This window comes from Monopterus albus, unplaced genomic scaffold, assembly GCF_001952655.1.
Source record: "Monopterus albus unplaced genomic scaffold, M_albus_1.0 scaffold179.1, whole genome shotgun sequence".
NCBI lineage: Eukaryota > Metazoa > Chordata > Actinopteri > Synbranchiformes > Synbranchidae > Monopterus > Monopterus albus.
Genome location: NW_018128059.1, coordinates 703,953 through 731,623, shown reverse-complemented (window position 1 = coordinate 731,623; position 27,671 = coordinate 703,953). Strand labels below are relative to the sequence as shown.

The window sequence follows — 27,671 nt, the reverse complement described above, 5'->3', positions numbered from 1 at the left end:
GCAGTTGATAAGATGTCACCAGTCTCGTGGAGGAGCTTGTGGTGACAATGCTCAGTCGTATACTGCTACAGTGATCAGTGCTGCCAAAGTAAGTGATAATTCATAGACATATTTATCTGATTTTTGTTTGTGTTATTATTATTTTTTTATATTTATTACTTTATATTTTATATGGCCTTCTTACATTACATTACATATCAGAGTTAAAGTGCTCATTATATTATTATTATAATACTAGTATTCTGTCACAAGTTTTGTCACATTAATTGAGTGATCTCAAGCATCACTGGCTTTTCTGCAGCTGAGGCAAAATTTCACATTTTCTTTAAACGTTTCTTTTTATTTTATGGTTAAGGGGCAATGGTACAGACAATGTATGGTTTCATACATACCTTATACCACAAACCTTTGTTTCTACAGAATGCACCTAACAAAATCTATAGTATTTTGAACTGGTTTACTATCTTCATTGAACATTATCCTCAATCATGTCTTACTCTAGAAGGACAGACTGCAACTAGTTTGTGGCTATAATCTGTCTAAAGTTCCTCTGGTGTGTCTTAAGCCTTTGCTCAGATGGAAAGCCCATGGCCCATATATTATTTTGGGCTCTGCCTACACCATTTGTAAATGTGCTGATATTGGATACTCCTGACCCACCTGAATGACTGGGGCTGGGCTTATGAGACACTTTATTAAAAAACTGCCTATTTGTATTTTTGCACTGTAATCTGTTTCTCTGAAATGGTCCTGATTCACTCAGCTTCACAGGGGTGTAACTCTAAGATAGCTGAATAACAGCCAACATCTTCCTTTGATGCCAGGTGAAATTAATTCTTGCTCTGATTTTGCCGTGGTCTAGTTTGTTACTCCATTCAGTCTCAGAGGCTAATTGAATTGCAAAGAGCATGTGTAATCGTTCGCCTTTATTTAATGAATGCTCACAGCTAAAGTGAGAGAAGTCTCGTTAGCAGGCTAATGATGGTATACATCAAAAAGGACATTGTGTCATTAGCAGGTTAGCTAGGGGCTATTAGGGAGGGGGTATTGATATATAGACAGGCAGTCTACTTGCCTGCCCTGTCCTCATTTAGGACCATATATCTCAATATAGATGACAAGGTATCTTCTTATGACTTGTGGCGCGACATACTGGCTTTTAGTGCTGATGTCCTGAGACATAGAAACAAAAAGGAGGGGTAGCATTAAAGTGTAATGGCTTTTGTTTATCAGAAAGAGAAAAGAGAGAGCATAACAGCTCTTACCAGCTGGACTCCCTCTTTCCAGTGTGCTCATTTTAAATTTACATAAACTGTTGCCTTTCACTTCTGGGTGTATGAGGCAGATCTTTCTCATAAATTAGGTTGTAATTTGTTCAGATGTTGACATCAGGCTGTAGCTTTGATTTTATGTGAATGTTCATGTTTTTTTCAGACATGATTTGGCTGCAGACCCCACCCCCACACCCCCACTCCCCACTGGCTGATCAATAGCCCCTGTTTGGACTATCACTAAGAACTCCACAACTGCAGTGATTAGAAAACACATTAGTGTTGATCAATTAGGAGCCAAACGCCTCACTTAATAATTGATGGTCCTTCTGGCATTTTACACACACACATACACAGAGGCATACAGGAGCACACACGCAGCAGACACTGTTAGTGTGCCTGGCCAAGTGGCAAAGTGAGACAGCGGGTGATCCTCAGACCTAACAAACGTGAGGCGCCATGCTGTATTGACAGGGCCGCCTAGTCTGAATGCCTGATTAGACTCTCTGGGGCCCTTTTGGTGCTTACACACACACAGTCACACGCATTGCACTCCATTAGGCAAAGACAGTGTAGTAGGTGAGATAGACTCCACTTAAGCAGCACTATCCATTTCCCTCAATCGAGCCACAGAGGTGTGTTTGAGCCAGACACCCTGGCTAGACCTTAAGCGGACACAGAGGAGCCTCACACACATGCACACACATGGGTGTCTCCTGTGGCAAGTCATCAGCACTGTCTTATCAGCAGGCATCAAGTGAACATACAGTAGTACACACACAGCTCTTCTGGTCATCTTTATTACCATAAGTGTTTCAAATTAAGAAACCAGCTAAATAAGTAGATCACTAGTATGATATATATGTAGAATATAGTACTCTAGGTGTTTAATTTTTAAGCTTAATTATAATATTTTTTCTTTGTTTTTTCAGACTTTAAAGACAGGCCTGACAATGGTGGGTAAAGTTGTCACCCAGTTGGCAGGCACCCTACCAGCAGGCACTCCAGATGAGGATGGCACACCTCATAGCGCCAGCCGCCGTTGCCCCCATAATCCAGGTGTCATCACCATCATTGACATTCACAGTGTTGCTGAAGGACAGGTCAGTTGAGTGTTTCTGCTTTTGCTTTGTATTGTTAATGATTTAATAATACTAGATTTGTACACTGTGATTCTATTTTTAAAACTGTCACCGATTGTTCACCCTTTATGGACATTAGACTGCATCAAGGCATCTCACTACATTAAAAAGTCCTGTTATTTTACATCAAGGCAACAGTGAAAATCTTGTCAGTCATATGGCATTTTGTTTAATATCAATGTTGTACACTGTTGTGTCAAAAATATAGATTTTTTGATACATATCGATTCTGAATATTTGAAAAAGTTTCAATACTCATTCTGTAGTATCGAAACACCGATACCAGCTGCACTTTCTTGCTCTTCTCTCAGACAATGAGTTTATGCACACACAAATACACACACACACACACACACACCACTGAAGTGCCAAAGCTCTGCCTACTGTCACTCACTCACTCACTCACTCACTCACAGTGATCTCTGCCTTGTCGCTTGTGGTAGCCTAATGTATGTTAGCTTTTACAGTTATTCTGCTGTTTTGTGCTACTAGCCAAGAAAAGTCATACTTCATTGTCATTATACTTATCTTTTAAATAAAATGTAACATTTTATACCTTTATTTAGCTGTAATTTTTTCCCAGTGGTATCAAAAATTATATCAATTACCTCTATTTTTTTCAAGGTATTATGTCAAACTTAAAAATTCTAGTATCATGACAACACTATTATAAACAGTACATCAGTGTAGTGTATACACATTTAAATGACATGCAGAATATGTATGCAAACTTGACTATGTATTCATTTTTGCTGCTTCAATGGGTCCAGTACTAAAAACCCAACCACCGGTCAAACAGAGAAAGTTACACCTGCCTAGGGGGAACTAAAACACTGATGTTCCACTGTGAGTGTGACTTGTTTTATTTACAAGATCCAGCTGTGAGTGTGACTTGTTTTATTTACAAGATCCAGCTGTTGCATTAATATTTTATTTCATAAAAGGACTACTGTTAACTGCTGTTTGTTTGTTAAGCAATCATTCAGTCATTCAGTGCCAGTGACAATTCATGCCAAGGTTTTAGGTCATGGCTGGCTGCTTTTATTTTAATAAAGAAAAGCAGGAGCACTTTAAATTAAAAGGAAAATCACTCAAAAATGCTGATTAATTATTTAGTAAAGGGCCTTTTTTCATCTTTTTTTAAATTTTTAATATTGTGAAAAATACTGTATATCAAGGCAATATCAATCCATTAATTTTTGTATTGTTACATCCCTACTGTTCATTGTAAAATAGGTAATAGTTTTGAGGGTTTTCCAGGGTCATACTTTCAAGTTTCAAAGTTAGTCCCAAAGGTGACTGAGAAATGGGACCTCAGCATGTTCTTCTGCCAGAATGTAGGCACTTGGCTGATGAACATGGGAATCCCTAGGAGGCTGAGGGCATTGCAAGTCCACACTCTCACAGAGATTTTTGCAATACAATTTTGATTGACCAATTTCAGACACAATACATTCCAGTAGGCAGTCATTAGTAGAGACATCTGCACTGTACTGTTGTAAGAATGGAAAAGGTTGTCTGATCTGATAGGTGTAGTTTCTAACAAACATTTTGAATGTGGCTTAAAAAAGCATGATACACATGATTCAAAAACCTAACTTAGTCCCTATCACATATAGTGCATTCCTTTCTTTTGTTTCATGCACCAGTAAATGGATTGATGCATGCACGCTAAAATGCACCAGCTATGACGTACACGAAAAAAAAACAAACATATATATTGTATAGTGCATTTAGAGATACACGTGGCTGTGGCTCAGGAGGTAGAGTGGGTCGTCCCTTAACTGGAGGATTAGCGATTTGATTCCTAGCTTGTCCAGTCAACATGTCGAAGTGTCCTTGAGCAAGACACTGAACCCCCAGTTGCTCCCGGTGATGACACCGATGTGTGAATGTTTGGGAGTGCGAATGGTAGTTGTAGTAGTGTGAAAGTGCTTTGTGTGCGCTGTAAAGCATAGAAAAGTGCTATACACGTATAAGACCAAGATGGTGGCGTGTGGACAACGCGAGGCGCAGCGTCTCCCCAGAGTTCACAATTTTGCAGTGCTTCTCCTGCTCATTTTGTGTCTGTTTGTGCAGAACAGCTTTACCTTGATATCCTACACCCGGCAAGAACTTTTGGATATCAGTCTACACCACTCCAACAGCTTTATCTCCAATCTTTGACTCACCCCTGAAATCTCCAGAACACCGGAGCCTATGCACCCAACCTGGCCAGGTGAAAGCGCTCACAAGCGGTGTCGGGATCGTAAATAAAAGTGTGGAAAGCACGGAGGAGTTGGAGCTAAGCTAAAGCTAACACCGCATCAGCTCTCTTTACCCAGACCCTCCGCAGACCACCTGCCACTCACACTCACCTCCACTGATATGTATGCTGCTCTGAGCTGGATCAACGTACACAAGGCTGCTGGCCCTGATGGCATTCCTCAGCGCATGCTCAGGGCATGTGCAGGGCAGCTTGCTGGCATCTTTATGTACATTTTTAACCTGTCCCCCGCCCAAGGAGTTGTGCCAACATGCTTCAAAACCACCTCCATTGTGCCAGTGCCGAAACATTCCACCCCAGCGTGCCTGAATGACTACCGCCCTATAGCACTCACACCCACCGTCATGAAGTGCTTATAGCACCTGGTCCTGGCACACCTGACCTGTCTCCCACCCACACTGGACCTCCACCAATTTGCCTACCGAAGGAAGCAGTCTCCATAGTACTGCACTCTGTACTCAGACAGCTGGACAACAACAACACTTATGCAAGAATGCTGTTTGTGGACTTCAGCTCAGTATTTAACACGGTCATCCCCTTCAAGTTAACCACCAAACTTGGCGACCTGGGCTTCAGCACCTCTCTCTGCAACTGGATTCTGGACTTTCTGACCAGCAGGCCTCAGCGTGTTAGGCCAGACAACACCTGCTCCTCCACCATTATCCTCAACACCGGCATACCACAGGACTGTACTGAGCCCATGCCTCTACTCCCTTTTCACCCATGACTGCAGGCCTGTGCATGGCTCCAACACCATCATCAAGTTTGCTGGTGACACCACGGTGATCGGCCTCATCGGTGAAAATGATGAGTCAGCCTACAGGGAGGAGGTACAACACCTGGCTGTGTGGTGTGCTGACAATAACCTTACTTAAAACCGACAAGACCAAGGAGCTCATTGTGGACTACAGGAGGGAGAAAGGAGGCACACACAACCCCATCCATATTAATGGGATGGTTGTTGAACGTGTCTCCAACTTCAAATTCCTGGGGACCCACAACTCAGAGGATCTGTCCTGGACCACCAACAACCGCAGCCTGGTTAAGAATCAAAACAAATCAAATTTTATTTGTATAGTGCCAAATTACAACAAAAGTCATCTCAAGACACTTTACAAAGTAAGGTCTAGACTTTACTATTATCACTATTATTACATAGGGAAAACCCAACAAATCCCCCTTGAGCAAGCACTTGGCGACAGTGGGGAGGCTCACTAGAGCCTCTATTTCCTGAGGACACTGAAGAAGAATCACCTGTCTTCAGCCATCCTGGTGAACTTCTACTGCTGTGAGAGCATCCTGGCCAGCTGTATCACAGTCTGGTATGGAAACTGCTCTGACCACAAGGCGCTGCAGCGGGTGGTGAAAACCGCCCAATGCATCACAAGGACTCCAATTCCAGCCATTGAGGGTGTCCACAGGGAATGCTGTCGCCGACATGTTCGCAGGATTCTCAAGGACCCCTCTCACCCTGCTCACAAACTGTTTGACCTCCTACTCTCTGGGAGGTGCTTCAGGAGCCTCTGTACCACTACACACACCTCACCCCTTCTCATCTCTCCTCCTGGGACTCATGCAATACACTTCTGTTACCTGTAACACTGAAGTGATCTGTTAATTTGCACATACTCACAGAATACTTCTCTGTTATTCATTTGCACGCTGTCTATATGCTGATACTGTATATTTATCTTTATCTTTGCACTATTTACATCCATTGAACTGTTCACTCATCTAACTTATCTTCTTAGGCCACGTTCACACTGCAGGCTGAAGTGGCTCAAATCTGATCTTTTTGCCCAAATGTGACCCATATCCGAATACCTTATGACAGTGTGAACAGCACAAATCCGATTTTTTTCAAATCCGGCCCAGGCCACTTTCATATGTGGTCCTAAATCGGATACATATCCGATATTTTGCAATGCGACTTCAGTCTGAACGGCCATGTCGCATTTTGCAATGCGATTTTTATGTCATTGAAATGCGACAGATGTCACAATTCTGCGCTGGAGGAGGTGAGGCCATAAGCAATATTTGTGCTCTCCTTCTTCTTAATATTCTTATTATTTTTTATTTATTCCAGCCATTGCACATTAACTGGTACATCGCTATGCACATGCTATTACGAGCCGCATCCATTTTTATTTTCGCAAACACAGTACGCTGCGTCTGACGTCACGTCCTCTTCTGCGCATGCGGGTCACCTCAGGGCTGTATACCGTTCACACATGAGACAGATGGCAGTCGCATTTAAATGACAGTGTGAACAACAGCGCAAAAAAATCGGATTTCATCAAAAAAAATCCGATCTGAGCATTAAGACTTGCAGTGTGAACGTAGTCTTATTCTGCACTGTTTCATCCCATGTCATCCCATTGCATTAATGTTCTATAAGCTTAATGTACAGTACCTTGTCCATTACTGTAATTCGAGTCCATAGTCTGTTGTATATTGTACATTACCATACATATCTTACTGTAAATATCAATTGTACATATCCGTCGGTAAATTAGTTCTGACTGTTACTGATACTATAGATACTGTGCACTTTTCACTGCTGTTATTGCACTTCTGGTTAGATGCTAAACTGCATTTCATTGCCTTGTACAGTCCTGCAAAAAGGTTTTAGGCTCTGAAAATTGCTGTGGATTTGCATTGGGTTCCCTCACAAGTAATTCGTATATATAGTGTAAAGTATTTTGTCCAAACCATTTATTCTGTGAGGCTAGGCTAAATCAGCTGAGTTCAGGAAACAGTCTCTGCTTGGGTAGCCTGAGGGCAGACAGATATCCAAAAGCCAAAAAGTGGATCAAAACTCAAAACCAGATGACTTACAACACAGATCAGGGCGAGGCAGGCGGAGAGCAGACACGCAGAAAACAGGTCTGGCCTCAGCAACATGTAACAGAGTCAGAATGGCTGGACAGGACTGCGACTAGACTAGTGGCCAGGGCGACAGAAAACACTCCTCAAGGTGCAGAGGAGTCAGCAAGGTGGATAACAGGTCTGGCATGAACAACAGGTAACAGAAGTCAGGCTAGAGGAACAGAATTGACAGCAGGCAGGGTGGAGCATGTTCTGGGAGAATAAACAGGCAAATGGCAGGCAGGAACCGGGCAGACAGAGAGACGGCAGGCAGAAAACTGGTCTGGCATCAGCAACAGGTAACAGTCAGAATGGCCAACTGGACTGCGACTACGAAGGTGGAGATACAGGCAGGCAAGTAACAGGTCAGGAAATAGAGGTTCAGTAACAGTTGGCAGCAACAGATTATTTGGCATTGAGGAGAGAGTGGAGACTGGTTAAGTACACGAACCACTGGTGTTCCAAATCAGCCACTGATTGGCATAGTGAAGCTGGGGTGAGTGAGACAGTGAAAACAGCACATCCCTTTCAAAATAACAGTCTCTAGTAGGAAGCCAGGGGTGGAACATGGCACTTTATTCAAAATAATCAGTGAAAAATACAGATTCTTTTGCATTTAGATGTAAAACACATAGGTGTAGTGCTGCTGGAACACACCGGAACAATGCATCATCATTTTTTTTCTCCAAGAGCGGAAAAACAATAGGCCTGCTGGCATAATCTGGTTAAAATTCTTAATTTTACATTATTGTGAGTACTTGAAGATACAACAATCAATAAAGTGTATGTCCTGCAAAATGGAATGCTCTAAATTAAAATTAAGAGAATAAAATTTAAGGTGTGGTGATGACATAAAAACATGGAGGGGATAGTGCAGAGAGTAGGATAATGATAATAACGTATATTCTCTACATATTTGTTACAAATCATTAAAATATAGTCAGTCTCAGATTAGTAGATGCTGGTTTCACTTGATATTTTCTAAAATCTTTAGTCTACAGTACAAAGGTAATGTAGGTGTATTCGCCTTAACTGTATTATTTTTCACAAACCCACATAGATGTAGGCTACTGTACAGAGACCTGGATCTAGTAAGTGTACATACAAATAGTGTGGGTCTAACGCTGGTCAGGATTTGAACCATGCCAACCAGTTTCTTTCAACAGGATCTTCCTTTATGTCTAAAGAAATGCATATAGCTTTTATTCCCTTAATTCTCCTCAGACACTATAAACCATGATAAATCACACTTGCAGAAGCTGTCATGTTTTTAATGAGGTGTGTTGGCATACATAGTACAGTTTGCAGTTTGTAGTCACCACACACCTACTCAATTGCCTTCTCCCTCTCTTACACAGTGATGGACTGTAGCTGCCCTGTGGCCAGTGTGTTGTCTTATAAGCTGGACCTAAGCCTTCAGAAGCAGGCCTGCACTCTGTCACCAGCCAACACACTGTAACTGTACACTGGCCATAAACACTGACTAGGGCAGGCAGCCAGAGAGCGGAAAGCTCAGAGTGGATAAGAAATGGAGGATGAAGTGAGAAGTGGGAGGGTGGAGGGGAGAAGCAGTGGAGAATGAGTTAAGATGGAGGTTGTGATGTGACTTTTGGAGAAATTGAAATAGGCAGGAATATGAGAGAGGTGAGTCCCAGTGTCAGTATTGCAGTCCAGGATATTCCCCTTTTTTTGGGCTTTGCAATTCCTTATTTGGAACAGTACCTTGATAACATGCACTCCCCTGTGTAATGGGCTCAGTTCTCTGCAGGACACTCTTGTTTCAAAGAGCTCCAGCAGGATTCCCTCACAAAACAACATTGTCTGCCTGCACCATATAAAAGTGATCTGGTTCATGTCACCAGACTCTTTCTTTCTCTCTGTTCTCCCCCGTTTTTCTTTCTTTTTTCCTGCTTATTTACTTGCTTGTAAGTCTAAGATGAAGCCCTTTGGATTTTAGAGGCTGTTTCTTGTTTGGACTAGTTCCTACTTAAGATACTCACACAGACTTCCTGACATCGTTAATATAACACTGGGGCCAAAAGTAACCCTGTGTATATGTTTTCTCTCTCTTTCTCTCTTGCTCACTCTTCCAACCACCCACCCACACACACACACACACACACAAAATTGCCTCATATTTAGGTTGATCCTGGTCTCAGCTCAACCTTTGTTAGATTTGCCCTAGTTTAATTACAATTACAAATGAATTTCATAGACAAGTTACAGAAGCAGCAAGCTAGTGCTAGATTTGACACCATTTTCTGCTTGTTCACGGGGAATTCCCCTGTCATGGGGTATTATTGAAGCCACATTACAAAAGCCACTTGATTGCCAAATTAAATTTGTCCATATTTTCTTCTTTGTTGTTGGACTATACCATGTCCACACTGGTCTCAGTACAACCTCTTACTGAAATCACCATGACTAATAAGATGTAGCTCATATTTTTCATAATTTACAATTTCTTTGATGCAGCATAAGAGACAGATTTTTAAGAAAGTACTTGTTTTGTGCTTCTTTCCTGTCTGTCAGGCTTTATGCTAATTATTTTCTGTCCACAAGAGGGCAATGGCACATTCAAAAATGAGTTTAACCTCCAACGATTTCACTGATGGGGTGATCAGACCAAACCAGAATGTGAAGAGAAATCCTTGAGGAGGGGAAAGCCCCTTTCTGGGTTTAATGTTCACATTGTTAGAGAATGATTTGGACTTTCTTTGTGTGTATGTTTGTGTGTGCATGTGTATATAAAACAGGTCTTGGTTAGTGAAGACTCGGACGGAGAGGGTGTGGTGGCTCACTTCCCAGCCCATGACAAGCCTATATCCTGCATGCAATTCAACCCTAGTGGTAAGACACACTCATGCACACACAGTCACTAAATCACACATACAGACATACACACAGTTATTTTTGAGGAAGGTGCTAGAATACTCTATAAAAATTGGAAAAACAGAAAAACTGCATTTCCTTTTGATTAAATGAGAAACCAAAACAAGCCTATAGTGTTAATTTACACCCAAATCGAGCCAGTATAACAAATCTGAATATTTCTGGTTGGCTAATTATTCTAGAAGGCTTTGACTAAGGATGATGAGTTTTTTTCTTATGTTGTGTCAAATATATTGGATAGCTACAGTATTTGTAATGCAAAATAGCTTGAATGAATTGAACAAACCTTTGAAAAACACAAATTATTTTTTTTTGAGGTTCTGTGCAAAGATGCTTGCATCTTTTTGAACATGCCATTGCTTTCCTTTGTTTCTTCTCCGCTCAGTTTGATGTGTCATTCTGTCTGATGTGTATTTGATTAAACAAGACTAGGACTTAAGTTACATAAACACTTATTTTTGGGAAATATTCTGACTGAAGAAACAATGGAAATATATTCCTCCAGATGAGTCTTGTTTCAGTCAGGCTAGTTTTTAGGGTTACATTCACCTCAGGTGTTACAAGTATAACAATCAGTCTGCTTAGAATGAAACACCGTGTGCAAAGCTTCACCCCAAGCAGTCCCCCAGTATGTGATTTAATGGGAATGTAAGTCAAAGTCAGGCTGCAGCACATGTAAGAAATGCACTGTAACCCTGAAATTCTCTAGACATTACCGGGGGAGCTGTAAGTCAAATGCTAATGTCCAAGTCAGTTGACCTGTACCTTAACTGGGTTTTACCCTGCCAGTTCCTCAGTACAAAGTCCATATAAGGTCTGAGTGAGATCGAATGAGCTCATGTGAGAATACGTTAGTATATAGTCTGGAGTATTCACATGGAGCTATCAGGTGTGTTGATGATGTTCTATCATGTGACCAGCACAAACCCAGAAGAATACAAACACCTGATGGTGAAGACACCAGCAAAAATACCTAATCAGAGACACAGCGTGATTCAGGAACTTCTGTCGTTAAGAGCTAGTGCCGGGAATCATAAGACAAGACAAGACAAGAGACTCTGTTGTTTATGAGCAAATTAGAAACTGGCTACATGACCGCATCATGTCCCGCTCCTTTGCGCTCTACCCAGGGGCACCCCCGCTGTGCATAAACCAATTAGAGTAATGAATAATTTTAATCCCTGGCTGTAGCCTCCTAGTGAAAGTAGAATTTTTACCATTTGTTTTAATGTTAAGGGTAACTTAAATAAGATTAAAGAAATTTTGCACCCATTAATACATATATTTAATATGTAGGAGGAGGAGCAGACAACTATTATTTAAACAGTATCTTCACCACATGGGCGTCATTGTGTAACTTATATTTTTACTGAAACACAGACGGGCCATAACATGTTCCTTTTACTATGTAAAACAAGTAAAAGTTATTTTGATTTCAGAGTGATCTTTCTGGTCATTCTAATGATGACAAGTTGAGGCTGGTCACTGTTAGTCAGTTAGCTACATCCACCAGTTTTATATTAAGTAACCTGTGCTACAAGTTATGACCAAGATCGCTCATCTGTGCAGGTTACTATACACTGGATGACACTAACTTGTAAAAGGGGTGTTAATATTTGAATGCATTGACCCTCATCATGTTTGTGCTACATCTGTCTTAGTTCCTACACATACTAGTTTTTGCTGTATTTGTGGGAGTCTCATGCATACCTCATATATGAAATACCTTCAGAGAAAAGATAGGGACTGCGGGATTTGTTTGCTTTCTTCTTTCACCTATTTCCACCTAAGGTTCTGTTAAATAGAGGTCACTTGATTGACAACCCTGTCATTGAGACAAATGAAAAATGTTCAAATTTTAACTTTTTTAAACACTGTGCAGATGTTCTCTGAATGTACAATATATATTAGTGTGCGTATTTTACTGTGACGTACTCATGCATACTCCTTTTCCATTTTCTCGGCACTGCTGAGTTCTGCCCCAAAAGAAAAGGACAATAAATCCTTTGTTAGTGTGAACACAGGGATATCTTTGCTTGTGTATGTCCCTGTTACTCCTGAGGTGTGTGTATATGTGTAAGTGTCTGTTCATATATTTTATGCTGTGTGTTGTGTGCCTGTGCTGTTAATAAAGGAGCTGTTGAGAGATGGCTCTCACCCCATGACCTCCAAGCCCCAAGAATCCTCAGCAGCTCTGTCTGACCAGGAACTAGATGATAATGCAGACAATGACAAACAAGACATTGTTGTCTAGATCTCATCTTCACCCACCTTCGCCTTATTAGAAGTCACATACAAAACACAACCAAGCTCAGTTGACTAATAGCACAAAATCTACTTAGAAGTTCTTCACGTAACTGAACATGTGGTCAGAAAAGTTTTCCTTGTCTAAACCAAAGAGACATGTTTTAATCTCTTCTAACTAGTGACCTTTCAGTTTAGTAAAGAAATAAAGATAGCCACAAATGGTTATTTTATTGCTGTAGCTCACAGACATTAGCTTTTTTGACTTAGAAGACTAGTCAGGTGCCTGTATGAAGACTGCTTGCTGTAATTTTACCTCCTGGCCCTGAACAGATGTCAGGTGTATTTATCAGGTGGCTAGCTTCATTTCAACACAAAATAGTGTCACAAGTGACCCTTATCTTTTTCCTATAACAGTCAGCAATTCGTTTTCTGTTTGCTTTATACTCTGTACTCTCAACAGCACCACACAGTACATCTAAAAGTTAGTTTCAGTGTTCTCGTAGGTGCTGTGACATTTTCCAAATGAGGCAGTGTCTTTTACTGAACTATCTTCCTTGCTCTATGAGGCTCCCTTCACAGTGGTCAAGCTCAACATGGCAAAACAAGAAATATAGACTTAGAAGGAAACAATGATATGACTCAAACAGAATCTGGAAAGCCCAGAAGTTTTGGCTGGGTAGAGTTATGTAAGAAACCCCAGTGGCTTGTGTGTGTTGGAGACTCTACAAAGAGCGGGCTGGTGGTCACTAGTTCTTGGTGGGGTGGTTGGCACTATGCGGCGCTTCAGTGAATCTATTCCTAGTGGTGTAATTAGAGGGATACAGATGAAGTGCAGTGGCAAAGCACTCTCTTTAACAGCTGCACTGTGTGTGCTTGTTTTCTTTCACGTCTCGTCCTCTTCACTCGTCCTTAACAATCCTTGATTTGATTATTAGGTATGATGCCAAGGTGAAAATACACCCATGTTTTGATGGCAGAGGTATTGTCCACTGACTTGTGTATTTCTTTTGACTATGACTGTCACTAGATGGAGTGATTGATTCAATAACCATGCATGGCACCACTTACCGGTTTTTATTTTCTCAAAACTCTTTCACTGCAGTTCTGGTCAGTCTGATAAGGGTCAAGTGTTTTACATGCAGTGGTGGGAAAAGTATTCACATACTGTACTTAGTAAAAGTAGCAACATCACAATGTAACCATATTCATTACCAGTTATAGTCCTGCATTTAAAACATTTTCATAAGTATTATAAGAAAAAACTACTTAAGTATCAAAACTTAAGATGTGTGAAATTATCACTTATAAGATTAATATTTTTGGGGTTTTGACTGTTGGTCAGGTTCATTTGTCTCACCTTCAGTTATTTCTATAAGCTCACATCAAGAGTTTTATGAGCTGCATAATGGGCTTCATGGTCTGGTTTTGCTGGGCAAATGGGTTTGCCCACCTCTACTGTGATTGATGGAGGTTTCTGGGACCAAATGCAGCCTGGGGAAAACTCTGCAGACCATTTTCAGGGCTGAATAAGCACTGCTGCCTCTTTTGAAGCAGTGAAGCACTCTTAGTAAAGATGCTGTTATAGTATCATCTTTCAGTAAGTATCAGGTCAAGTAAGCAATTTCAACAAAGATTGGCTCATTCCAAGTGTTTCATAGTTCACTGTAGATGGTAGTTTGTCAAGCGGTTTATTTTTTTGGACATGGAAGATAATACTTGCATAAAGAATTTACCCAGAGTGACTCAAGCCAACAAGATGAACATTCTGTCCTTGCATTTTTTTTACCTTTACTTTAATTCCAATTCCAACTTGTGTCATGTTGAAAATGCTAAGTTCTGTTTGTAGGTCCAACATAATATAGCTGTTGTTATGACTTTAAGAAATGTGACTCAGGAGCTCATTCACACTTGACAAACTGATGTTGCTGTCATATTTATGTGAATAGATGCATGTGTGAGGGGAGCATTAGTTTGTAAAGAAATTATACTATGGCTGTCAAAGAAATGTAGAGGAATAAAAACAACAAAATGGAAAGGAGTATAAGTACTGTATAGAATCACATGACAATACTAAATACAATAGCAATACAAGTAGCAATAGTGGTAGCCGCGAGTACAGTAGTTAACAAATGTTTTTAGTTTCCATCACTGCAGATGGGTAATCTTTACTGATAGAACTGTGAGTTTCAGAGGCTTTGAAGTCTTTCCAGTTCTTGTACCACGCTAATTCTGAGAGACGAGGCAGTCCAAGTAACTTCAATACAGTGCTGATTCATTCAATGAACACAGGTAAAAGTTAACATTACACGCTCAGGTATCTTGCACCCCCAACATGCACGCAGGCAGCTGGAAGATGAAAGACCCCGAACCCAACAGGCCTGTACATTATATCTGTTTTGGGCTAACCCCATTCTACACAGGGACGTGAAACCATGATGTCTCTGGTGCCAGCCGTGCAGCTGGCCATAGCAATAGTCAAAACATGAAGAAAATCAATGTGTGTGTGTGTGTGTTGATTAAGTGGTGTGTATCTAAAAACATTCTGACAGGACATTCAGTGACATGTCCTGACATTAGGCATAAGAAGATATTATGATTATGATTAAACACGTCATACAGTAATCAACTCTCTATCTAGTTATCCTTGACCATAAGCAACCTGCAGTAACTCATGAAAATGAGTAACCATTTAACAGCCTGAGCTAGACATCGTGTCTACACTAAAAACATTTCTAATACAACAAGTACCTAACCAATATCTATCTGACTAAAAATACCTAACAGCTTCTATAGACACATTACATTGTGTACTTTAAAAATATAATGCTGTGTATCCACTATCTGAACCTAACGAACGGTACGCCCCATACTTCCTTTAACCATCACCAAGCATAGCCTCTGGGGTTTACACGGACCGTCCTGCTTTGTTTTTCCACTGAATTTTCTCTCTGTCATTCTGTGGTTAGAGGAAGAAGGGGCTGCTCCCCTCTCACACATGCAGTCAACTGTGTGTTTACACAGGGTGCTTGTAATGCTAATGCTTAGATGAAAAGACGTAGACATTAAACCAATCACCAGCGACTGCTCTGCACACATGCAGCCCCTCCCCCTTGCATTCCGGTACATGATTTTAGTACTACCTCCTGAGGGGTGCTGAAATTCAGTTCCCAGAATGCACCTCCAAAGTGGGCCGAATATAGTGGAAGCAAATGCGGAACCTGTGACGAGCATTACTTATGTTTCAATAGGCTCCTGTGATGGAAAAAACCCTTGAGGCACCTTTGTCTTCTCACTCATATTGTTTTCCCAATTTCCAATTATGTATACCCAGCTGCATAATGACTTTCTGGATTATGTTCATGAGAAATGTTTTTTTTTTCTTAATTTTTCTTTCAAAGATTTTTGAATGAATGAAACAGCAGATCCATGAGCTGCACTGGAATCTGCACTGTGGGTGTACACAGCGCATGACTGTCTGGTCTGAAATCTTTGGATTAGGCAGCAACAATACTTTGGTTAAAATTAGAGAAAGATCATGATTTTGGTGAAATGTTTTTCTGAATTCAACCAGACCTTGATCTTTTACTAACCATGACCATGTGCTGCTATTATGTAATAACAACTAAAAGGTTAAATACACCTGTACAAGGTAAAAACAAGTGTCACTGAAATTAATAGTAAAGTGCTATAAAATCATTACATCAAACAACTGTAATTAGAAAAACAATGAAACAGTTTAATTTACAGTAATATTTAGTAAAATACCAAACCAAACACAACTGTTAATTTTAAAATACAATATGTTAAAATAATCCAATTTCTGTGTAGAATTTATATATTACTGTAATTTAAACAGAAAATGCTATAAAAACAAAAAAGTACAGTTAAAATTACAATATAAAAGTGTTAAAATAATTAAGTTTTTTTTTTACAAGAAGAAACTGTAATGCATTTTATAAATTCATGTCATATATACAAATATAGTAAAGTTATGAAATGTGAACCCTGACCTGATAAGTTTTTATTGTAGGCATTAAGGTGATTTAGGTCTTTTAAAATGGACTTTTCAGTTTCCTTTATTTTGGACAATACCAAACTAGAAAATGTAGATTGTCTGAGACATCTTGGCACAAATGTCTACGATTTCTTTTATGAGTGTGATACAGGCATTGCCAATTTTGCTGTGATTAGGATATATCCTGATTTTACAGTGGTACTGGGGGTGGATTTAATGTGTGCTTGCCTGTATATTGGAATTGTAAAAATAATTATTATACTTTTATAATGTGTAAATGTTCAAGTTTTAATTTATAGTACACATAAGGTGACTGGTGCTGGAACTGTTGAAATGGTATCTTTGGCTTCCAAATGGACAGTAACTGTAGCTTCTCATCAGTTCCACAGTGTAGCTGTTCATTTGATATTTTTGAATCGAACTAACTGTTAATAGTTGTATATGATAAAATGAAAAACTTCCATTTTTACATTACAATCTAATGTCATTTGATAATGTAACAGTCCCTAGGGGAACGCCTAGGACTTTAACCAGAGCTGTTGCATGAGGACTTGTGGAACTGTTAACAGGGTGAGTTCCACCCTAATGTTCTTCTACAGTTCATGTTATTGTATGTGTTATGATAATTGCTATTGTTAGGCTGGTAAGTGAGTCATGGAAGGCAGGACCAGTTTGCTGGGCATGGGGCACCACAGCTGAGAGTTCCGCTAGGACTAATGGGCTTAAGCCATTGTCATGTGTGAATGGCTGAATAAAAGCAGCTTCTCCAGGCTCATGAGGTTGTATGAGGCACAGGACTGCACAGAAAAGCCAGTTTACCACCTCTAGTCTCTTTATTTACCCTTAAAGTGTAATCCCTTAAAGCCAGTCTTACAATGAGCCTTTTACAGTTAAAGTGTTTTTAGTATAGTATTTTTCAAGGAAACTCAGTTGGATTTAATGTATATTAAGCAACAACAGCATGTAAATCTTACTGACGGAACTTGTTTAATGGCAGCATGGTCATGTTAATTCAGCAGAAAAGGGCCATTAATTTTGCAGGTTTAAAATGTCAGTTTCTTGTAAGTTACAACCATTTTAAAAAGTAAAATTTACAAATTGTTCATAATGTTGCTGACATTTGTACTGTATTTTTTACTGAATTATTCTGGCAACCACAGCTGCCATTTTTTTCCCATAAAACCTACAGGATTTTTTTTTCAGCGTAGTCACTACACTTGGATATTTTGCCAGCAAATTTCATGAACATTTTCAAATTTTGTTTTACATTTTTTATATTTCACATTTTAATGACATTAGTATCAATGCCAAATATGTACAGTGCCTTGCGAAAGTATTCGGCCCCCTTGAACTTTGCGACCTTTTGCCACATTTCAGGCTTCAAACATAAAGATATAAAACTGTAATTTTTTTGTGAAGAATCAACAACAAGTGGGACACAATCATGAAGTGGAACGAAATTTATTGGATATTTCAAACTTTTTTAACAAATAAAAAAACTGAAAAATTGGGCGTGCAAAATTATTCAGCCCCCTTAAGTTAATACTTTGTAGCGCCACCTTTTGCTGCGATTACAGCTGTAAGTCGCTTGGGGTATGTCTCTAACAGTTTTGCACATCAAGAGACTGAAATTTTTGCCCATTCCGCCTTGCAAAACAGCTCGAGCTCAGTGAGATTGGATGGAGAGCGTTTGTGAACAGCAGTTTTCAGTTCTTCCCACAGATTCTCGATTGGATTCAGGTCTGGACTTTGACTTGGCCATTCTAACACCTGGATATGTGTATTTGTGAACCATTCCATTGTAGATTTTGCTTTATGTTTTGGATCATTGTCTTGTTGGAAGACAAATCTCCGTCCCAGTCTCAGGTCTTTTGCAGACTCCATCAGGTTTCCTTCCAGAATGGTCCTGTATTTGGCTCCATCCATCTTCCCATCAATTTTAACCATCTTCCCGGTCCCTGCTGAAGAAAAGCAGGCCCAAACCATGATGCTGCCACCACCATGTTTGACAGTGGGGATGGTGTGTTCAGGGTGATCAGCTGTGTTTCTTTTACGCCAAACATAACGTTTTGCAGTGTTGCCAAAAAGTTCGATTTTGGTTTCATCTGACCAGAGCACCTTCTTCCACATGTTTGGTGTGTCTCCCAGGTGGCTTGTGGCAAACTTTAAACGACACTTTTTATGGATATCTTTAAGAAATGGCTTTCTTCTTGCCACTCTTCCATAAAGGCCAGATTTGTGCAGTATACGACTGATTGTTGTCCTATGGACAGAGTCTCCCACCTCAGCTGTAGATCTCTGCAGTTCATCCAGAGTGATCATGGGCCTCTTGGCTGCATCTCTGATCAGTCTTCTCCTTGTATGAGCTGAAAGTTTAGAGGGACGGCCAGGTCTTGGTAGATTTGCAGTGGTCTGATACTCCTTCCATTTCAATATTATCGCTTGCACAGTGCTCCTTGGGATGTTTAAAGCTTGGGAAATCTTTTTGTATCCAAATCCGGCTTTAAACTTCTCCACAACAGTATCTCGGACCTGCCTGGTGTGTTCCTTGTTCTTCATGATGCTCTCTGCGCTTTAAACAGACCTCTGAGACTATCACAGTGCAGGTGCATTTATACGGAGACTTGATTACACACAGGTGGATTCTATTTATCATCATTAGTCATTTAGGTCAACATTGGATCATTCAGAGATCCTCACTGAACTTCTGGAGAGAGTTTGCTGCACTGAAAGTAAAGGGGCTGAATAATTTTGCACGCCCAATTTTTCAGTTTTTTATTTGTTAAAAAAGTTTGAAATATCCAATAAATTTCATTCCACTTCATGATTGTGTCCCACTTGTTGATTCTTCACAAAAAATTACAGTTTTATATCTTTATGTTTGAAGCCTGAAATGTGGCAAAAGGTCGCAAAGTTCAAGGGGGCCGAATACTTTCGCAAGGCACTGTATATTAACATTTCCTCACAGTGTTAATAGAAGATGCAGTCTGACTGTCTTCTCAATTCTTTCAGAACATTTGCTGTTAGTACAGTATATAAATGTAAATTTTAAGAAACATTCTATGTATCATGAATGCATAGAACGGAACTCTGCAGTAGTAAAACTGAATAAACTACAATGTTTCTTGTACTTTGACCATGAATCAGTCAAATAAATTGTATTTAAACTGGATGCAGGTATACTTCCAACCTTGTGCTGAGAAGAATCTCCTTCATTACCTTCCTCAGTCTCATAAAACCCAGTAGGCTTCCACACAACTTGGTTTTTGTGCAGCTGTCTAAATGTTCTTCAAACAGAGGTTTTGAATACCCCATCAAAGTCTGGGGTAATGGAAGATGAATCAAGACTGATTCCCTCCCCACACAGAACTGTCCCATAAACCATATTCCTGGTTTAGTAACAGGTCCATCTAATGAATAGCCTGGCCCGTTGAGCTTGACCATTGAGGCAGCTGTGCTGTGAAGGCACCTCTCTGTGGTGTAATAACTCTGTCACTTCATCTTACTGATGTGTGAAAGAAACCAGGCCGTAATCAAAAAAAAACCCTCAATGCACATGTTGAACATGGGGGGAATTCCCACACACAAGCAGCTTCACTTGGCCATGCATTTATAGCCACACGTGTAACATGGAGTGGTGTCTTCACACCAAGATGGTAATTAGATCTCACAGCTGGCTCTGATGTGATTTATAGCAGCTACTTTTCAGGATTTTGACTGGGGATGAGATGGGATAATTTTTCAACTGATTTACACAAACTTGGATTTTAGTGACTACTGTAATGTTGGATGATGATAATGAAAAAGCTAATGATATTCATGTCTCAATTTTTATTGACAGTCTGTTAAAGAAATAGTCAGCTGGTTCCTCAGCTGTGTTCTCAGTTTTGTAAAGGTTACTAGTATCCATGGTAGCAGAGACAGAAAAACCAAGACTTGGGCATTAATTGTGATATGGAGTCATCAATGGACATGATAGGGTTTCCTATTGTTTAATTAATAAATATGAAGGAATATCTTGAGGCCACTTAAAGTACAGTTCATTTAAAAATAAAAATGTTTCTACTGGTTTTAGATAAACATTTAGAAGCCTTCAGCTAACCATGTCTTTGGGCAAGACATTGAACCCCACCACCACCACCCATTGCCTGTGATGGCAGCGCGTATGTACACAGCGGCCTGGGGCCCTTGCCTCCAAACATAATTTTGTTGTACATGTTACAATAAATATAGCTGCTGCTTCTTCTTCTATTAAGCACAGTTATTAAGCATTCTATGTAACCTTTCACCACTTACTTTTGTATCAAGTTAACTTTTAGGTCATAAGTGACTTAATGTATTTCAAACTTCCTGGCCAAAAACTGGAACCCAGCCTTAAAACCTTTACTTCTGGGGCACAAGGGAAATACAGTATATAGTATGATATGAACAACAATGATATAACTTTATGGGGTAAAATAGACTACCCTATCCACACAACCATCCCATTTGTCTGGGGTTCTGCAATAACAGTCACTCTTAAGCTGCTGTAAAATACTTATGAAAACATGCAGTCAACAGCAGACATCACCATATGCACCCTTGTGCAAAAATCAGCCAATATATGTAAAACTGTACATTTTTATGGTGATGAATAATGAAGGCATTTTATTTACAGTAGCTCAGTGAAACCCAATAAAGCTGAGTAAAATAATCATAATAAAAAAATCTGTGATAAGAAGTGACCTGGACAGAGCTAAGGAAACTAATGGTGTTTCTCCATCAGCACAGGTCAGCCCAGCAGAGCCATGCTGAGCTGTTCCCGAGTCGACATGGATGTGTTTCCACTGCACCATAAAACGCATTGTTTATCTTGCGCATCTTGATGATGTATGGGCAGCACCAGCTGATGAGAAGCAGCACATAACTCTTGGTGTCACTAGCTTACAACATGGAGTCCTTGGTGCTAGGCATTACTGTATTTTAACCCCTCATCAGAAGATCAAGTGAGAGACTCCATTTTCAGATCTTGCTGCAATGAAATTGTATGTACATGTAAATGTAAAAGGACTTTCCTTTGAGTGCAACATTTCAGCTAATGATGTGTCTCGGTGAGGCCGCTCTGTTGAAGGCAGAGCTTGGCCCCGCTCAGCCCTGGGTCGAAGCAGGGCCGGCTGAGCCCGAGTGAACATGATTATGCTCTGCTTGCTAGGTACAGATGGAAACAGAGGCCAACCCATGCCTGCCCGGCTCAGCTTGATTAAAGCAGGCTGACCCATGCTGATGTAAAAATACCATAATTGGGACAGCCAGTCACCAGAACCTCTGGAAAGCTAGGTTGAGAAAGACCTACCTACTAGCACATTCCCAAGGCCCCCCAGAACAGGGCTGGACTGTGAGGCGATTATGATGTACTGGACATACCACACACTGTGGAATCCCATACTTTATCATTACAAAAGGAGCATATTCACAAAACTGTGATGATTTTATTTGAGTGTGGATTTATAGAATTGGTGTTGTCTTTTTCTTTAGTGTCAGTTTGTTTTCTTATCTTTGAAAAGTAGAAATTCTCTGAACCATATTGTCAGGTGGGCTAGTAAGTTGATTGGGGAGCCACAACCTGACCAAGAAAATTCAGTTTATACTAGGCAAGTACACAAACGTATACAGTGAGTTTCAGCTTCTCCCTTCTGGATGACATTTTGTGGTCCCAAAGTTTAGGACAAACTATAGAAATAGTTTTTTCCCCACATTACTAAGTCATAGTGATGGTGCACAAATAACTTAGGGTCTCATTCACCAACATCTTCCTGAGTGTTTTCTTAAATTTCTTCATAGGTTGTTCTTAAGAAAGGTCCTAAGTAAAGACAGTATCTGATACATGAACATGTTCTTAAATCACAGAATTCTTCACATTTCTGTTCTTATATTGATGAATCCTACGTTTTCCTAAGTTGAAAGCATGTGCCAGTCATTCCCTAATTAGCATAGGTTAACACCTCGCCCATGCCCATAAAAGGGCATTAGACTGCAGGGCCGTGTGCACACATAGTAGTACGACCGGCAGGGCATTCCATAGTCTAGGGCCACAGACAGAAAACAAACAGTCGCCCCACTTTTTATAGCGAGATCGCGGGACCACTAGTAACAAATGATCTGCAGATCGGAGAGCTCTCCGCGGCACATAAATGGCCAACAGGTCAGACAAATAGGATGGTGCAAGGCCATGAATAGCCTTAAAAACAAATAGTAATATCTTGAATTTAATTCTGAATTGGATTGGTAGCCAGTGAAGAGCACAGAGAATAGGGGAAATATGAGCAAACCTGGGAGCATTAGATAGCAGCCGAGCTGCTGCATTTTGGACTAATTGGAGTTTGTTGAGCAAAGACTGAGGAACTCCATTATACAGAGCATTGCAGTAATCCAACCTTGAGATAACAAATGCATGAATCGCCTTCTCCAAATCACCATGTGACAAAAAGGTTTCACCTTAGATAAAAGCCTTAGGTGAAAAAAACACGACTTAACCACTGCCCTAATCTGTTTCTCAAAAGTAAAACCACAATCAAAAATTATACCGAGATTCTTTACCGTATCTGACGGGGTAGACCGAAGTGCTGAAATTAACAACGTCAGGCAATGGGTCAAAGGGACTAAAAAGGATGTATTCAGTCTTACTCTCATTTAACTGCAAAAAATTTTGTGAAAGCCATTGCCTAATGTCTCACATGTAGTTATATAATGGGGTAAGAGCATTGGGGTCAGACAGGAGCAGTGGCATATAGATTTGGACATCGTCCGCGTAAAAGTGAAAGAAAACATTATGACTAGATGTCATATATAATGAAAAAAGAAGTAATGTGTTTTCTAAATCTAAGCTACAAGTAATCACATTATAAAGCAAAATTAATTTTAAAACTTTCAAAACAAACAATTAATTGCTTGCTGTAACTTTTAGTTTAATGTTTATTCATTATATTTTATAGAAATAATGACAAAACTTACGGTAACTTAAATTTTTTATTCTAACTGTAGTATAGGAAAAAATGAAATAATTAGTTATTTAATACAAACATGTCAGCACTCAATTGTGCATCTGAGTGCGCGCAGATTCTGTTCTTACCTTCTTACAAATCCCAGATAAGAAAACACTGGTGAATGTCAGAATCTTTGTGAAACCTTCATAAGTGGGTTTTATGAACAAATCTGATCTTAAGAATGGTTGGTGAATGAAACCCAACAATTTTTATGTCTCATTATTTCCATAGTGAATATGGAGCAATATGCACTTTTGTATTTTGTTGTATGATGATGATTATGTTGCTGTATTTGTCTGTATATGTGTTACCATGTGTGTGTCTGTTGTACTGCAAGGCACATTTACCCAGGGGTATAAATAAAGTAACTTGACTTGATTCTTATCCCACTGTCATTTGTCCTAGCTTCATTATTCTCATTACCAGCCTACATTTCATGCACCTGTTTCCCATTCCATCTCCCCCACCTGAACCTTCATTACCACCTTACACTCCACAGCCCTTGGTCAGAGTGTTTTGTCTCCCATGCCCCCTCACATCGGCTCTTGTCATCTCCTCCACATTGGTTTTTATCTCCCATGCAGTCACGTCATCGTTGCTTCATGCCTTGCTCCATGCTAAGCTTCTTTTCTGGCCAAGTCTCACTCCATATCAAACTTCATCTGCTCAAGCCTCATTCCATGCCAAACTTCTTTTTTCCTCAAGCCTTGCTCCACACCAAGCCTCGCCATTGCTCGTGCACCAGTCCATGCCAAGCTTTGCTTCTGTTAAAGCCTAATTCCAGTTAACCTTTGCTACTGCCCAAACTTCACTCCACACCAAACCTTCAAGCTCTACTCTATGCCAAGCCAGCTTTACTCTGTGCCAGACAGACTTTATTCTGAGCTTCAGTGGAAACCAAGATACTGTATTTTCTATAGGTGATAAGTTGTTGGACTCCCCATTTGTGTTCACTCTACTCTGGTTATTTTTCCCCCACTGCTGGATTTCCTATACATCATTTTATGCCTCCATGCTGGTGATAACCATGGGCGGAGTCATTATGTTTCTGGGTTGCTCGTCTGTCTGGCCCATTCTTGTGAATTTGATATGTCAGGAAAGCTTTGAATAAATTTCTTCAAAATTGTTGCAAACATCCACTTGGACTGAAGACTGTACTGATTAGATTTTGGTGGTCAAAGAGCAAAGGTCTGTCTCTGTATTACCCACCGAGAAAAAGAAGTTACTGTATGTTTCCTATCTGAGTTTGTATTCTCTCCTGCCTAAGGAAAAGTCACATCTTCCTATTTCTTTGTTTGATGTAACAAGTTCTGTTTTCTGTGTTCCTTTTGTCATGCCTCCTACATTTGGGTTCAGCCCTGCCGACCAAAATGTTTTCCTTTTAATGCAAAAAAAAAAAAAAAAAAAAAAAAAACAGCACTAGTTGCAGGGCTGTCATAACTAGCAAACCCTCGAGCCACTCAGGCTGCACATGATGCAGCGTACATTATTGTTTGTAGCTCACGATTGTGAGCCAATTTACTGTACTGTAACCATATGCACCATGGCATTGTTGGTCTGACACACAGCATCAAGATGTTGTATTATAAGATATTATTAAAAATTTATCTTGATTTGCAGTTCTGAAATCCTATAAGTTGTGCAAAGCTCAGATTCTAATGAACTGAATTTACTCATGCAGCTTTAAAAAGAAAGGATTTCTCACTCCATCAATGTCACACACACAGAGTTCCCTTCCAGTTTGTTTTCATTTAAATGAATGAACAATTGGAGAAGTGTGACATCTTACCTGTGGCCAGTGGTTGTGAATGCTTAAAGGAATTCCAAAGTTAACAGAAGTGAACAAAACTGAGAAATATAAGGGAGTGTTATGTTAAAGCTATCTCTAAGCTGATGTGAGCGTATATGGGCCTCATGTTGAGAAACCACAGGCTATGATTGATGGGGAGTTTGGAGTGGTGGAAGCAAATTGAAGTTTCACTTTGGTGGATGAACAGGTGAAATGGCAGCAGAGGCTTCCTTAACATTTTCACCTCTTTATGCAGCTTGTTAATCTCATGTTGTATGCACTCAATGGCCTTCTGGTGTATGAAAAATTAAAACCTCTCTCATCCTTTAAACATTTCCAGCAGGGAGTGTCCAGATATATACATGCTTGATAAAAACAGACATAAGTAGTATGTTTTCCACTTAAGGTAATGAAAGAAGGAGCTTGGAGCTCTGCCTTAAGAACAGTCACGCTTTGTAAACCTGACTGCTATAGTGTTTATTCCTTGTGTGTCGGCATGACTTTAAAGCCAGGCAAGTTTTGCCTTGTTAAAGGAGCTGGTGTTCCAGCCTAGTAATATCAAACTAATGGCAGCCTCTCAGCCAGGTTAGCTATACACACACACACCTACCTTTTTCATATCTCTTAATATCTAAGAGCTTACAGGTGGTGCATAGAAAAACACAGTTCTTGGTTTCAGCCCACTGTACATCAAATGAACCAAAGCACCTTTGCTCAGTTGTTATCGTCTGTTTTTCTTTGCCATGTTCAACCTCTGTCTGTACGGTTTCCTTCCTGCCTTCCTGCCTGTGTCCTTTTTGCCTGTAGAATAAAGTGTGGATAAGGTTAAGGGAATCTATATTTCATCCACTTCATTTCATATATACATACTTACACATATAGATAAACAGTAGGCTATGTCATTTCGGGTTGGTTCAACTGCTTTTCTTTGTGAGTGCCTCCTTCTTGAGGTCATAGCCTTTTAGAAATTGTCCATGATCTTTAATTTATTGCACTAATCTTTAATATTGTACAAATTTTTGAGTACTTCCAAAGGCCATGGATGTAAATCACAGCTTCCAGTATACATTTATGCACAATGGTTATCTACAAGTATCTATTTTGGGGTGGCTGTGGTTCACGAGGTAGGGCAGTCGTCTCCTGTGCAAGTTGGTTGTTTGACTCCCGGTCTCCTCGCATGCCTAAGTGTCCCTGAGCAAGACACTGAACCCCGAATTGCTCCCGGTGGCTTGACTAGCACCATTGTGTGGCAGCCTGTCACCATTGGTGTGTGAATGTTGTGTGTGAATGGGGTATCATATCTTGTAAAGCGCTTTGGCCAGTGCAGCACACTGTGGAAAAATGTGCTATATAAATACAGTCTATTTACCATTTTGTTCATAATATGAGAGATTCTGTGTTGTGGCTGCAATATCCTATGCTGTATTTGTTTGAAATTTTCTGCTGTCTCTTATGCTGTCTGTATAAATAGGCAACATTTGTAATGCTTAAGCAGTTGGAGCAATATATTACAGCAATATATTTTATTAGATCAGTTCTGCCCATCAATGAAACATGAATATTGATAAATACAATATCATATCAAGTTTCTGAATAAAGTGGTAGGCTTGGTAGGCTTCTAGGACACTCCAACAGACCTGAGCCACGAGCTCCCCTCCAGACAAAGACCTGGGGCCCGTTTCAAGAAGGAGGTTTAACAAACTCAGAGTTCAAACCTTTATGTCTACCCTTTCTTAAAATTCCTATTGTGGTTGATATGGGATTTGTAAAGTAATGATTAATAAATAATCCAATACGTTTTATGGAGAGTAATTATTACATTAATCAAAATACTTTTTTAAGATTTACCCAACACTGATGTATTAATATAAGACTTGATTTTTAATTTTCATGTAGGTGCATTGATGGGAATATGTGTGCCATCAATGCATCCAACCACATTTGGAAATCCTGAAGGGGATTCTAATTATTAGTTTATTTCCAGAGGTCACAGCAAGATGTTATTAACTCAGATTAGCCTTACTGAAACGAATTCAATACCACTAACCTGCAATCCTGTGAAACTCCTCTTTAATGGCTCTGAGGGGTTTGTGCCCAGGAAACACAACAAAAATTCACAGAAAGCGCTTGAGGGTGAGGCACACTTTCCGAACTATTCT

The 27,671-nt window shown here is 40.0% G+C and overlaps 1 protein-coding gene across 9 annotated transcripts in view; it reads left to right on the top strand.

Annotated features, from left to right (window-relative positions):
- Positions 1-27,671, top strand: part of bcas3 (BCAS3 microtubule associated cell migration factor) — a 531,108-nt gene that overhangs the window by 109,625 nt on the left and 393,812 nt on the right. For all 9 annotated transcript variants that reach the window (XR_002276298.1, XM_020616813.1, XM_020616811.1 and 6 more), the window contains 3 exons: positions 5-88; positions 2,204-2,374; positions 10,304-10,397. Coding sequence is in view for 8 of the 9 variants with exons in the window: in XM_020616813.1 (XP_020472469.1) it covers positions 5-88; positions 2,204-2,374; positions 10,304-10,397 (349 nt within the window). In the remaining variant the exon portion in view is untranslated. The remainder of the gene's footprint in view (positions 1-4; positions 89-2,203; positions 2,375-10,303; positions 10,398-27,671) is intronic.